Source organism: Onychostoma macrolepis, chromosome 09, assembly GCF_012432095.1.
Source record: "Onychostoma macrolepis isolate SWU-2019 chromosome 09, ASM1243209v1, whole genome shotgun sequence".
Lineage (NCBI taxonomy): Eukaryota > Metazoa > Chordata > Actinopteri > Cypriniformes > Cyprinidae > Onychostoma > Onychostoma macrolepis.
The window spans coordinates 20,441,693-20,456,590 of record NC_081163.1 but is presented as its reverse complement, the minus strand read 5'-3'; the positions used below and the strand labels follow the sequence as shown (position 1 = coordinate 20,456,590).

General features: G+C 37.6%; 1 protein-coding gene across 1 annotated transcript in view; it reads left to right on the top strand.

Moving 5' to 3' along the window:
* Nucleotides 1-14,898, top strand: part of ptpn4a (protein tyrosine phosphatase non-receptor type 4a) — a 67,153-nt gene that overhangs the window by 19,413 nt on the left and 32,842 nt on the right. Inside the window, 1 exon segment of the mRNA XM_058786666.1 lies at nucleotides 5,295-5,449. Coding sequence (XP_058642649.1) covers nucleotides 5,312-5,449 — 138 coding nt within the window. The 5' untranslated portion in view covers nucleotides 5,295-5,311.

Below are 14,898 nucleotides of genomic sequence, written 5' to 3'. Positions count from 1 at the left end.
CACACTTGTACAGTTGCATAGAAACAAGCCTGTTTAGCCGCTACATCAGCAAGAGCATTACCTTTAGCTTCCGTAGTATTAGTTGTGAGGTGTGCTTTCACTTTGATCACCGCTAATTTCTTTGGGAGTTTCATGGCAAACATTAAATCTTTCACTAATCCAGCATGCTTAATGGGGGATCCAGCAGAAGTTAGAAATTGTCTGGTTTGCCAAATAACACCAAAATCATGAATTACCCCAAAAGCATACCTGGAATCTGTGTAGATATTTGCAGCTGATCCTGAAGCTAGCGTGCATGCTCTTGTTAAGGCTACTAGTTCTGCAGCTTGAGCTGAAAAATGATCTGGAAGTCGACCTGAAGCAACTACTTCAGTGGTGGAAGTTACTGCATATCCTGCTCGTCTGTTACCTTCAATAACTTGAGCTGAACCATCAACAAACAACTCCAATTCTGCGTTCTCTATGGGAGTTTCTGCTATTTCACTTGTCGCTGCATATGTAAGCGTAACACAATCATGAGTCATTTCACCTTCACCCTCTAACACAACTTCAGTCATTGCAGACATCATACATGAGGATGGGTTCGTGACTGGTGCACGCTGTATAACAATGTTCGGGGCTGTGAGAGTTGCTAACCAATTTCCCCAACGGGAGGAGGTGACAGAAGTGACTTTTGCTTGATTCATTAGTGCAGACACTGCGTGAGGGCATTTTACATTTACATTCTGACCTAACACCATTCCTGATGAAGCCTGAAGCGCTAGATGAACTGCCTGTACTGCTCTGAGGCATGGGCCCATACCTTGAGCGACTATGTCAAGTTTACCAGAATAGTAATAAATTGGGCGTAAGCTGCCCCCATAATCTTGCATTAGACATGCAGTCATAAAGCCTAAGTGTTCATGGACATAAAGCACAAAGGGTCTATCTGATTGGGCAATTCCTAATGCTGGTGCTTGACATAGTGCTCTCTTCAAATCATTAAAAGCTTTGAGATGAATTTCTTCCATACAAACAGTATCTGAATCTTTACCATGGCCTTTCAACAAATCATAGAGAGGCTGCGCAATCGAGGCATAGTCTTCAATCCAAGGTCTACAGTAACCTGCTGTTCCTAAAAATGAGCAGAGTGTTTTAATGGTAGTAGGCGGAGGTATGGCTTTGACTGAAGCCGCTCGATCCTGTGTAATGGATCTATTTCCTGCACCAATTGTTTGACCCAGAAATGTGACTTGCTTTTTAGCAATTTGAGCTTTGTGAAAGCTGCATTTGTGTCCTTTTATGCAAATAGTCCAACAATGCTGTCAATTCAATTTGATGTACCTCGTGGTCTGTTGAGGCAAGCAAAATATCATCGACACATTGAATCATAGTGGACTGTTTGACTGGACATTCTGGGTCACACAAATCACGTCTGACAGCCTGATGATATATAGTTGGGGAGTTTTGAAATCCCTGTGGCAATCGTGTCCACTGGTATTGTTCATAGTCAACTGTGAAAGCTAACCATGACTGGCTGTCAGACTGCAACGGTACAGAAAAGAATCCATTAGACATATCAATTACTGAAAAATCTTACAATCTAATGGTAAGCCATTACAAATTGTAGATGGATCTGCCACTAGGGGTGATTTTATCAATATGTTTATTGGCTACTCTGTAGTCTATTGTAAGTCTCCATGTCCCATTTGATTTCTTGATGGGCCATATGGGTGAATTACATGGACTGTTGGTTTTAACTAGCACTCCTTGCTTCAGCAACTTTTCTACAATAGGTTTGATTCCTGTATAGCTTCCTTATTAATCGGATATTGTTTGGTGACCGGAGGTGGATTTCCGTCAATTTAACTGGTTCTACACCTGTTAACAAACCACAATCATCCTTGTCTTTAGCCCAAATTAGATGATTCTGTAAGAAAGCATACTCAGTAGGGATTGCATTATTGGTAGAAACTTGTGCTGAGGAAATTTTTATGCTAGCGGATTCTGAGGACACGTCTAACGTTAGATGTACTTGTCTCAGAAGATCCATGCCTAAAATTGCACCTGTATTTAATGGAGCACATAGCAATTTTGTAGTCAGAGTTTTTGGGCCAAATTGTACCTCTATGGGTGGGGTTTCATACAAAACAGAATCTTCACCTATTACGCCAGTTAAACAAAGTTTGGTTTTCTTGTATGGGATGTTTAAAACTTGTGCCAATTTTGTAGGAATTACTGTACACTCTGCACCTGTATCAAGCAAAAAATCAATCTCTTTCTCTTTTACGCTACCTTTCACAAAAATTCTTTTGTCATTGTGATGGATTACAGGGGAAAGGTAGCTACTCACAGCCCCAACAATTAGTTTTTTTCCTGGTCTTGTTGTGCTCTTAGAAGAGCCTGTACGAGCTGTCCTAAAGTTTCAGTGGTCACTGGCGGAACTACTTCAGGGTTGTAGGCAGGCTGAGGAGGAGCAGAATTATGCATACCATTTCTTTTACTATCTTGCAACTTCTTCCTACACTCTTTCTCCCAATGTCCTAATTTTTCACAGTAGTTGCATTTGCCTTCTCTTTTAGACCATCTCTTATCTTGTTTTGTTGTGTTAAACGTAGCTGCTGCTACTCTCACTTTTGCCTTGACATCAGCATCTCTTTCCCATGTAGCTAACCTGTCTAGGTTACTTCTGAGAGTTCTGTTAGACCAAGTTAGATCTAAGAATGGTAAAGCTTTTCTGTATTCGGCTACAAGGCCATCTGACCAGATACGAACTAGGGGTCCCTTGTCATCTAGCACACTTTCAGGGTCATCAACAATTCCACTGTAAATTACAGCTGACTGACAAAATCTCTCAGTATATTCACTCACAGTTTCTTCTTTCTTTTGCACACAGGTAGTAATTCTAGACCAATCTATTTTGGGTCCCAAGATATTCTTTAGGATTTTCAAAATACCTTCTCTTAAATCACCTTTACTTGCATGTCGCAGTTCAGAAGTAACAGCAGTTTCAAAACTGTTGAATTCAGATTCAGTTAGAATTTGTGACATCAACTGCGTTACCTCTGTTAACGACATGTCGTAAAGGCGCATTTACTGATCAATACTCTTCTAAATTCAGAAAAATGTGTGCGTGCTGAGGGTAAGCTCTGAGACAGTCTCTCTATATCTTTAGGTCCTAGTGTTTTGGCAACAGTTTGTACTGGCACAACAGAAGAGTTGAGGGGAACACTTTCAGTTTCCTCAATTCTGAGAGATCTTCTCCGAGCACCACAAACATTGACCGAATTTACAGGCACATCAATTACTGATTGGAGAGCTACATCTCTTTCAAAGAATGCTTGTAAATCAGGGTAAATGCTATCCGCTGGCTAACTTCCACATCAGTTTTTGCTGCAGCTTTGTTGCGGTTCAATTTCTTAGTCAAAGAGGATATTCTAGCTTGAAGCTCATTGTTCTGTTTCTCTAGCTCTGAGTTACGCTGAGATTGTTGTGTAGCTAGTGCTAAACCAAATTCTCTGTGGCAGCAGATAATGCCTTTCACATTGTTCTTGCGAACACATGCTCCTAATACCTTTTTACACTCATCTACAGACCAAGTCTTATCTGGATGGATCTCATATTTCTGAATTAGTTCTTGTCTAACTTTTTCAGTGACTATTAGGTTCATTTGCACTCCTAACAGTGATTTGAATTCGCTATCTGACCACAAAGGAGTCGCAAGACCACCCTTTTCTGTTGTTGGAATCAGCCTAGCATTCCTTCTAACCATTTTGTACGTTTCTTCTGTACCACACAAACAAAAACACTAAAACTTCTCTGATCAACAGAGGGTACACTTGTTAACACAGCTTAACTATTGTTAACTTTGTTACCACACAATCAAAACACTAAAACTTCTCTGATCAACAGAGGATAAACCAAAATTATTAGCATGAAATGCTAAACTTCTCTGTGAAAAGAGGATAAACCAAAATAACTAGCACGTAAATGCCAATCTTCCCTGCCTACACAGAACAGAGGATAAAACAATATTAGCACTTGATGCTAAACTTCCCTGCCTGGACAGAGGGTAACTTCATCTCTAAAAGTTCATTTTTAGAGGAAAACTTAGTTAACCAAACCCTACAGCTGTCTGTTAACTCTTCTCTGACGGCGCAGAGGATAAACAAATTTGTACTGGTCTTAAAGGTTCTTTTGGATTAGAGACAGCACTCACCACAACCTTGGTTGAGAGAAAAATTCAGTCTGGAAATCTTTGTTCAGCTTGAAGTTTTCGCTGGATTCCAAAAGATGCAGTCTGGAAGCAGATCTTTGTTTGAGCTTGAATTTTTCAAAACTGGATTCAGGTGAGGAAGCTGGAACTCTATCCGGTCACGGCACCATCTGTTGTGAACTTTTATCTTCTACGAAGCAGAGACCAGGAGGCGTTGGGATATCTTTCATACAGAAGTTACTCTTTATTGAGAACTCGCTGCTGGCGTCGCTGTAGTCATCCAAGTCTAACTAAAGCAGTGATACATTGTAGTTTTAAATACATTTAGGGGGCAGTGCTTAGGAATGGAGACCAAGCACCTGGGTGACGACTTTAAACAAAGCATGCAAATGAGAAAGACAGACCCAATCAACAACACTCGATTGCATTGATAATCCAATCAGTCTAACGATTCATGTGTGGGCCAGGGGGCTCCGAAAGCCATTTGCAGAACAAAAGATTCGAGTCTGGCTCATTTGGCTCATTTCACTTACAATAGGAGAACAGGAACTGGCAGGGACCTCTTGCATCTGATGTAGTGATCTGACTCATGTCACCATTTTTCACCTTAAATGCTAAATACAAGGTATATAACTTCTTCAGTTTGTACACTATTACATTGGAATCTAAATTAAACATTTAAATAAATTTGTAATCCCACACTATGCTTGCCTTTTCTCAAAAATTAGAGTTTTTTTTTTTTTTAATTGTATCAAGTGTATTTCTGTGTATAAGCAGCTCTTCATCCTTCATGTGCCCCATTTGCTGTTACTTTTAGAAGGAAAGCTGTGTAAGACCTCTAAGGAAATAGATATATTTATGCACAATGTAGGCTGTACATGAAAATATCAGTTTGTCATGTGTGCACATAAGTTGGAGTCTGAATCAGACATGAAACGCTGTGATCTAGTTCAACCGGTACTATCAAAATTGGCTGTCCTGCAATTAAATATTTATAATAATAATTATTCATGTTTTAAATGAATTACTGACCTGACCTGACCTGTTATATTATGATGGAATCATCACAGAAGCTTAAGTAGATATTTTTGTGTTACAGACTCTGGTTGGACCGTAATGACCGCACGCTTCCGGTTGCCTGCAGGCAGATCCTACAATGTCCGGGCGACGGAGCTGGCACGCGACAGGCAGCGCACCGAGGTGGTCTGCAACGTTCTTCTTTTGGACAACACTGTCCAGCCTTTTAAAATCAATGTAAGTATTCCTTTAAAAGTAATGCCAATAATTCAATTTGCATTGCTAATCTGTTTCTAAAGTGTTCTTCTGACCTGTATGTTTTTCTAGCATGTTGCTATATGGTTGATAGATTACGTCTGAATGCGTACTAGTAGGGTGTTCTGGGTGGAGCCCACGCACGTCCAAGTCTCTGTGATATTTTGTTCTTTTGTTATGGCTTGGGTCCCTCTTTCAGTATTAGTCGGTCATGTATTTTCACCAATTTCATCATCCCTCAGATGAGTCTGATTATTTGTAAAAATTTATAGCTTATCCCTCTGATCCAACAAGCTTTGAGGTAATTTGAGGTATGATTCATGTCTGTAATATGGTGCTAGACCAGTTATGATGTTTAGTAAATGTGGGGTTTTGTTAAAATCCCTAAATCTATGTATGAGCAATAATAATAGTGATGCTCACTTTAGCAAACACTACTCTACATTCTGTCATTACCAAACACCAGTAATAATTTTTAATATCACATATACTTACCAGTCAAATGTTTTCTGTCAGTATTATGTTGAGAAATTAATATTCAGCAAGGATGCATTTAATTGATCAAAATTGACAGAAAAGACATTTCTACAAAACAAATGCTGTTTTTTTATTTTATTTTTTGTTTGAATTATTATTCATCAAATAATCTTGACAAATGTATCACGGATTCCACAAAAATATTAAGCAGCACAACAATAAGAAGAAATGTTACTTGAACACCAACCTGCATATTAGAACATTAAAATAATGCATAATGATATTTTCCATTTTTACTGCTTTTTTCTGTATTTTTGATCAAATAAATGCAGTCTTGGTGAGCGTAAAAATTCTTGCTATAACCCTAATTTTTGAACAGTAGTGTAAATAACTAGAATTGACATATTCATTGTTGATTGTATGTGAATTACTGATCAGGTAAGCCTTATATATTGTTTGTTAACCCTCAAAGATGTTTAATAACTTTTGAACCGCTAATCAGAATGCTTTAAAAGTCTCGTAAAAAGGAGATTCACTGCTTTTCGGAGGTAGGGCTGTCGCGGTTAAGGAATTTCACTTGCGGTAATTTTGAGTGGCTCAATATGGGATGGGGGCGTGACGTCACTGCTCTAGCGCCGCGGTGCCTGATGGGAAAATTTTGTGAGGCCACTTGTTGCGACGCGCCGAGGAAGTTGTAATATGAATGTTTTAAATGGGATACAGAAATTGAATAAACTGTAAATCAAAATATTAAAGTTATTCAACAAAACATTATTTAGTCAAGAGCAGTGAGGGATTTCCTCTGTCTTCTGTTGTTTGATTAACATTAATGACAGACGGCACAGCTTTATTAGGCTGCTGTCACAAGACCTGTTTCACGGATCCAATACTTATACATATGCGTTCGCAACTTAAGACAAACCCGACAATGCTTATGAGGATACTTGCCAGGACGACCATTTTGACGTTATTTTGTGTGTATTTGGCCACTTAAGCGTAACAACCTTTGTTTGTTTGTTCGCAGCGCGCGCTTTGGATGTGACTGCAGCGCACAGAAAAGCGCCTCTGGAGCGCACGAGTACAGAAAGACTTAAGACGTGCAAATAATACATTTCTGTGACGATGCAACAATGACTGATTAGGCAATTGACAATTCTGTCAACTGTACCGAAACGCGAGCTAAAGTCTTGTATCGTAGCGTGCAGCAGCACTAGATGCGCTGATGTGAAGAGAAGGTCAAAGAGAGAAGACGCGGTACAGCTGAATCACTCACGCTGTTTTCAAATGACTGGTTGTGAGAATTTATTTACTCATCTAACCTACACGCTATATTGAATAAATGTTTTGCAGGAATTTCCCTCATTTTAAAGTCGAAAGCTGCGGGAATATATGCGCAATCCCACACCGAAATTCAGGACCTGATTAAGCATAATTCTACTGTACATAGAATTGTGAAACATGACTTTTCCAAAACTTTCTGGGTTTATTTATTTTTCCAAAACTTTCCAGGCCTGGAAATTGCTGTTTTAAAATTCCATGACTTTTCCAGGTTTTTCATGACCGTATATGAACCCTGAATGTGACGATCGGGTGCGGTTATCTAAATCAAAATCAGGCAAAAATATAGGTGCGGGTGGTTGGCCATCTTTTCCAGGTACCGTTTTCTTGCGTCCGGTAGAAGGTTGTCTCTGTATAGTACATTTCGTTCTTTTAATCGACTTTTCAACATTGTTTTTCGTTTTAAGTCTCGCCCGATGTGGCCTCACAATATGGCGGCGCACTCTTGTTTACGTCCCAGAATGCACTGCGCAGTGACGCCGGGTTGCCAAGCTCTATAGCGCGGTATTACCGCACACACACACACACACACACATATATATATATATATATATATATATATATATATATATATATATATATATATATATATATATATATATATATATATAATCTGTGTGTATGTGTTACGATGTAAGGAGGTCATATTCAGAAACCAATAAAACCGAAACCAAATCGCGTTGAAACAGGAAGTGAAGTAAACAGAAGAGAATGACAAAATAACGGTCCACATAAAATTAAACCTGACAATAAGATCATTAGTATATTGTTAGCCTATATATATATATATATATATATATATATAACAGTTAGTTCTGATCCTCGAATCTGACTGACAATATACTTTTTCTGTTGATATTTCAACTGCGTGTTCTAGACGGCTGTCAGTCAGTGCAGCTTCATTGTTTCGCCTCAAGGTGGCGTCAAGGAACTGTCTTTAAACCGTTCATTCAACTACACGTTCAAAAGCGCTGATTCATTCAGAGATTTGTAATGAATCACGCTGTTTAAATCATTTTAACTTTCAGTGCCACTTTTAAAGCCTCAGCCGACCAGCAGAGCGTCGATGCTAAGACAGATTTCGCTTTCCTTGGACATGACAACCTGTTTTCACAAATATACATGACTCTGCCTGAAGAACAGACGCAGGTAATCGCGCGCGATCAGTCGATCTCTCTCTCATTCGCAGTCTGTTTAGGCTTGTTAAGTACAAATTTACTGAACCTCTGTACAAATCAGCATGGTACACATTGTTATCATTACTCATATTCAGTACACATGCACGAAGTGTAAAACAAGAAGGGCGTAACGAAAAATAAAACACTGAAATATCGCGGTTGTTGCATTCCTCTGCGGTTATGCTCGTCAATAGCGCGGTATTGCGGTTATCTCGACAGCACTATGGAGGTATCACATTTGTCTCATTTGGACATTCAGAGGCTCCATAGTGAACGTTATTACGTCATCACATTTTGATCAGCTTTGATTCATCAAAAGAAACCAATGCATTTTGAGCCAAACAGGAACGATTGTTGAAGTTAAGTCCTATCCCCGTGCCCAGATTGGTTCAAACTGTTATCTATTCAACCAGAAAACATAGGTTTAGGTCTTTTGAACCACCAATTAGCATGTTTCTTTGGAAATTTGAACAAACTTAAAGTGAAAGTAAAGTGTGTCGTGCGTGTATGAAAACGAGCACAAAATAATAAATTTGCATGAGAGACACAACACAGAAAAACACAGAGCGATAGAGCACTTTGGCATAAAACAAAGCAAAAACAAGGATGAAACAGCAGTGCATATCAGATAAAGCACTGGAAATGTTTTCGCGTCGCTTGGCGATGTTCCGGTAGAATCGATTCTGACGCAGAGTATTGCCAGCAGATCGATCCATTTGGTTGTTATATTATGTAAATAATTCATATGTAGTGTTTAAAGGTCATTTGCAAAAAAATTTCTGTTGCACTTGGTACATTTCTCTCATTTTGTGTGTACTTTGTAAATCATTTGCACTTTGTATTTTTGCTGCACAAGACAATTTGTGCAGTCATTTTCACTACTTGCTATACTGTTTGTGTTTGTTCTTCATACTCGGATTGAAAATATATTTCTCTGAAAAAAAGATCACACTTTTTTTTTGTTATTATATAACACTGTTTCCATTTACTTTACTAAATATTTTTGGATACATCTATATTGTCAGTAGACTAAATCGACCGGTTTTTCATTGAAAAGAGCCTTTAATAAAAAAAAAAAAAAAAAAAAAAATTTGCTTGCTTTTATTTTAAAATTCTGTCAAATTCGTTAATTCTTAGTGAAAACAAAAGGAAAATTGGGACTTTAAATCAGCTAGACCGAAACTTCAGGTTCTCTTATTTATAATGATATATGGCACTTGATGCTGACTGCTGATCAAGTGGTATTTGCCAGACGTTGCATAGGTCATACAAGACTGACTCGTGCATTTTTGCTTAAAGGTGAAGGCCCTACTCAATGCATGTTCTGCAAGATTCCCCTTTCTGTCAAACATATTTTATTGGACCGTCCCACTTTTAATGCATGTAGAAAACTCTTTTATGATGTGAACTCACTTAATGAGTTATTTAGTCCTTAGAACAAATTTTAGAATTTTTGTCATATTTTAATATTAAAAATCTAGTATAATATAACTTGTTTGTTTGTTTTGCTGGTTTTTGTTGTATTTTTTATACTTGTATTATTATTATTTTTTTTTTGCCATGAAAATAGCTTAAGATGCTGACATGGCATTAAATAAAAATATACTACTACTACTGATGAACAAAGAAAAGTACAGGCATTTCAGGTGCCCCAAAAATATTCTAGGTCTTTTAAGGGTTAAAGTCTTATTAATATAATTTATTATAAAATGGTCCCCTTTTCTCAAATGAACCCCAAATCGTATGCATGTTTGTGAACTTTTTCCATGCACAGTAGTCGGCATCATCTACATAGTGCTCATGTTCCAGCTAGAGGATAGTGGTGTATATTCTGCTTATAGAAGGGATGCATGCTTGACATTCCGGCCGAATGAAAAGTGGCCCTCAGGGTTCCAGAGATTCATGTACATACTTGCACCTGCAATATAAAGCTGCCAATGACACACCCCACACACGCGACAAGCAAAGGCACAAATCCCCAGCTCTTTCATTTGCTGATCTTATTGCAAAACCCATGTGTTTGCTCATCCTTGTTCTCAGTGTTATGCAAAGTCTTGTGTAAAATGCTCCTTATGGAGAACTGTTATGTCCTGACTTGAAATAAGGGCTCATGTCAACACTGAATTAAAGGTTGCTCAGGTTTTCCTCTGTGGTTATTACCTTTCCCATCAGTTACATTGCCCAAGGATTTCCTGTGTATCAGGAAGTATTTCCACATTGAAATGGAGCAATCAGTAAACCTATAAACATCACATGACTGACTTTAAACAGCTGCTGATCTGTTAGATGAATCAAGGCGTTCTTACTTAGAAGTTGTCTGTCATGCTGCTCTCTGATTTGTAACCAACGTTTCCAGGAAAGCCAGTCCTCATGTAACGGCCCCATTGATCAAATTTACGCACTCCTCTCTGGTCTCATACATTTTTGTGCCAGACCTCTCAGTGACCTAGATAGTCTGGCAGCACAGCGGGCCCTTAATGAGTATAGGACGCACATGGAACAGAAGCACAAGGTCTAATGGAAGGAGAGAGGGAGGATCAGAGGTAAATATTCTGGAGGGGGCGAGGTGTTAAAAAAATCATAAATATATCTCAACTGTTTGTTTGAAGAGGTGCATGTTACGTCTGGAATGCAGAGAAGAAGCCTGTAAATATTTGTAAGAAGTTTGTAAATATTAGACTAGATTGCTGCGTTTCAGCTTCTTCCTTAATGTGTATGTCTAGGTTCTAATAGATTCTGTCACTTTGATCTTGATTTCCTTGTCAATGGTGTTGTGTGAAGTAGCATTGTATTCAAATCCCTGACACTAAGCATTAACCTTTGGCACATGACAGACATAAATGATGACTCAAATGGTGTGGCATGAATTTATTTTTAATGAGGGTTGGCAAAAAAGATCTAATGCAAATAAGCAACTCCAGGGTTTAAAATAAACGTATTTTCCATTTGCACTGTCAGACCAGTAGTTTAGTTCTGTATTTATTTACAAAATGTGTGTGTGTGTGTGTGTGTGTGTATATGTATGCATATGTGAAGAGTTTGGTTCCTAAACGCCATTTAAAAAAAAAAAAAAGGTTAACACCAAAATCAGTATTGTATCTGGTCTGTATTGAAAAGTAAATTTTTAATTTTAAACAAAATGCGATAGCCGTCATGTTATTCTGTCATGTTTTCTCCCTTTTTTTTTTTTTCTCCAAACCGCGACAAATGCCAGTCTCCCTTCTCTGCAGAATGCGATATATCCGCTCAACCAATCACAGCGCACCATTCCACGCACTGTAGACGGTAATGGCGGCGCTTTGAATACATCCGAGTTTTCCTCATCTACTTTGTACTTATATGTATACATATATACAGTCATGGCCAAAAATATCAGCACTCTTGGTAAATATGATCAAAGAAGGCTGTGAAAATTAATCTGCATTGTTAATCCTTTTGATCTTTTTATTTTTAAAAAAATCTAACCTTTCATTTGATAATAAGAATTTAAAATGGGGAGGAAATATCATTATGAAATAATTGTTTTTCTCTAATACACATTGGCCACAATTAACGGCACCCTTTTATTCAATACTTTTTGAAACCTCCATTTGCCAGTTTAACAGCTCTAAATTTTCTCCTATAATGCCTGATGAGGTTAGAGAACACCTGACAAGAGATCAGAGACCATTCCTTCATCCAGAATCACTCCAGACCCTTTAGATTCCCAGCTCCATGTTGGTGCTTCTTCTCTTCAGTTCACCCCACTCATTTTCTATAGGGTTCAGGTCAGAGGACTGGAATGGCCAGCAGAAGCTTGGTTTTGTGCTCAGTGACCCATTTTTGTGTTGTTTTTGAGGTTTGTGTTTGGATTATTGTACGGTTGGAAGATCCAAACATGGCCCATTATAAGATTTCTAACAGAGTCAGTCACTTATTGGTTTTTTTATCTGTTGGTATTTGATAGAATCAGTGATGCCATGTGTCTAAACAAGATGTCCAGGACCTCCAGCAGAAATATAGGCCCACACCATCAAAAATACAGCAGCATATTTCATTGTACACATGGGGTACTTTTTATCCCTGTGTTCACCAAACCCATCTTGAGTGTTTGCTGCTAAAAATCTAATGTTTTTTTAGTTTCATATGACCATAGAAGCCAGTCCCATTTGAAGTTCCAGTCGTGTCTGATAACTGAATATGCTGGAGTTTGTTTTTGGATGAGCTAGGAGAATTTTTCTTGAAACCCTTCCAAACTACATGTGGTGATTATAGGTGCTGTTTGACAATTTCTTTTTTTTTTTAAGGTTTTCTGACCTCAAGACTCAACTATTTTCTGCAATTCTCCAGCTGTGGTCCTTGGAGAATCTTTAGCACTCAAACTGTCCTTCTCGCCGTGCATTAGGCCAATATAGACACACGTCCTCTTCCGGGCAGTTTCCTAACGTTTTATGTTGTTTGTAAATTACTAATTATTGCCCTGATGGTGGAAATGGGAATTTTCACTGCTCTAGCTCTTTTCTTAAAGCCACTTCACTAATTTGTGTAGCTCAATTATCTTTTGCTGCACATCAGAAATATATTCTTTGTTTTTTCTCATTGTGATGGATGATTAAGGGAATTTGGACTTTGTTTTCCCTCCTATTAATATTTCAGTGAAACAGGAAGCCATGGCTGGATAATTTCATGTTCGTAATCACCTTGCAGTGCTCAAAATTGTGAATATGAATGGGAATATACTTCAGATATATTTTACTCATAAGAATTTCTAGGGGTGCCAATAATTGTGGCCAATGTGCATTAGAGAAAAACATTTATTTCATAATATTTCCCCCCCCATTTTAAATTCTTATCCAATGAAAGGTTAGATTTTTTAGATTGTTTTAAATAAAAGATCAAAAGGTTTAGCAATGCAGATTAATTTTCACAGCCGCCTTTGATCATATTTACCAAGGGTGCTGATATTTTTGACCGTGTGTGTGTGTTTATGTGATCCTGGACGACAAAACCAGTCTTAAGTGTAAATTTTTCGAAATTGAGATTTATACATCACCTTAAAGCTAAATAAATAAGCTTTCCATTGATGTATTGGCTGAGATACAACTACTTGAAAATCTGGAATCTGAGGGTGCCAATAAATCTAAATATTGAGAAAAAACGCCTTTAAAGTTGTCCAAATGAAGTTCTTAGCAATGCATATTACTAATCAAAAATTAAGTTTTGATACATTTATGGTAAGAAATTTACAAAATATCTTTATGGAACATGATCTTTACTTAATATCCTAATGATTTTTGTCATAAAAGAAAATCGATCATTTTGACCCATACAATGTATTTTTGGCTATTGCTACAAATATACCCCTGTGTGTGTGTGTGTGTGTGTGTGTGTGTGTGTATATGTATATTGTTCACTGACAAGCAAAACCATGTTGATAACGAACGTTGATTTGCTCAGCTTGTCAGTGAACAACGGCTCTGTATAGTAAATGCTGCTCCATGTGAAATCACGCACGTGATGGAAATTTACCCTACTTGAAATATCTTTTAAGTAAGTCACGTCCAACTCTAAATGAGTAGCCTAAGATTACTTGCATCTGTTGTTATTGTGACATAAGTTGTATACATTTTACTAGTTAGACTTTTCCCAAACTATACTTCCTGACTACATGAATGAAATCAAGTGAAACATTTTGAAATATGTGTAATTTCATTGTCTAAATGCTTCACAATGCCAGGATGTTTGTTTAATGTTTTATAACATATAAAACCACAAGATATAAAAGTAGTGTGAGTGTTAACACTCTGAATGAATGTTTGGCACAAAGGTGTGTTACTGTTCAAGTCTCAGTGTTCAGATCAGTATGTTCAATCATGTGTCGTTGACCTTCACTGTGTATATTTTTATTATACTGTATTGCAAATTAAATACAAATAATAATCAAAAACCAGCATTATTTTACTCTCCTCAAACTCCTTCTTACCTGCCTCGGCTCAGTCACATTCATATTGATGGCCCATTATGGGAGGCCCTTTGTCTCTCAGGTGTGAATCACTAAATATCCACGTCCATTGTCACTCCCTCGCATAAGGGCATTCTATCACAAAACATGTTTTACAAATGTTAAATCAATATATTATTTTCTGTGAATGAGTGAACAGGATAATTTTCACATTTTGTAGCAAAACCTCTAGTCTATCACATCAAGTTCTCAAAAGTCTTGTGAACAAATATTCTATGTGTGTTTTATGGCCTTATTTCAGTAACTTAAAACATTTAGATTTTCACTAACCACGCACAAACATTGTTTTCTCAAAAACACAAACATGTACTTTCATACTGCTCACATATTATTGAAGCCCAGTTTGTGCTGAATACAGTGTTATCAGACTTTAGCCATTAATATTTTTTTAAGATGCTGAAAAAAACAAATGTCAGGGCATGTCAAAACTTCTCCAG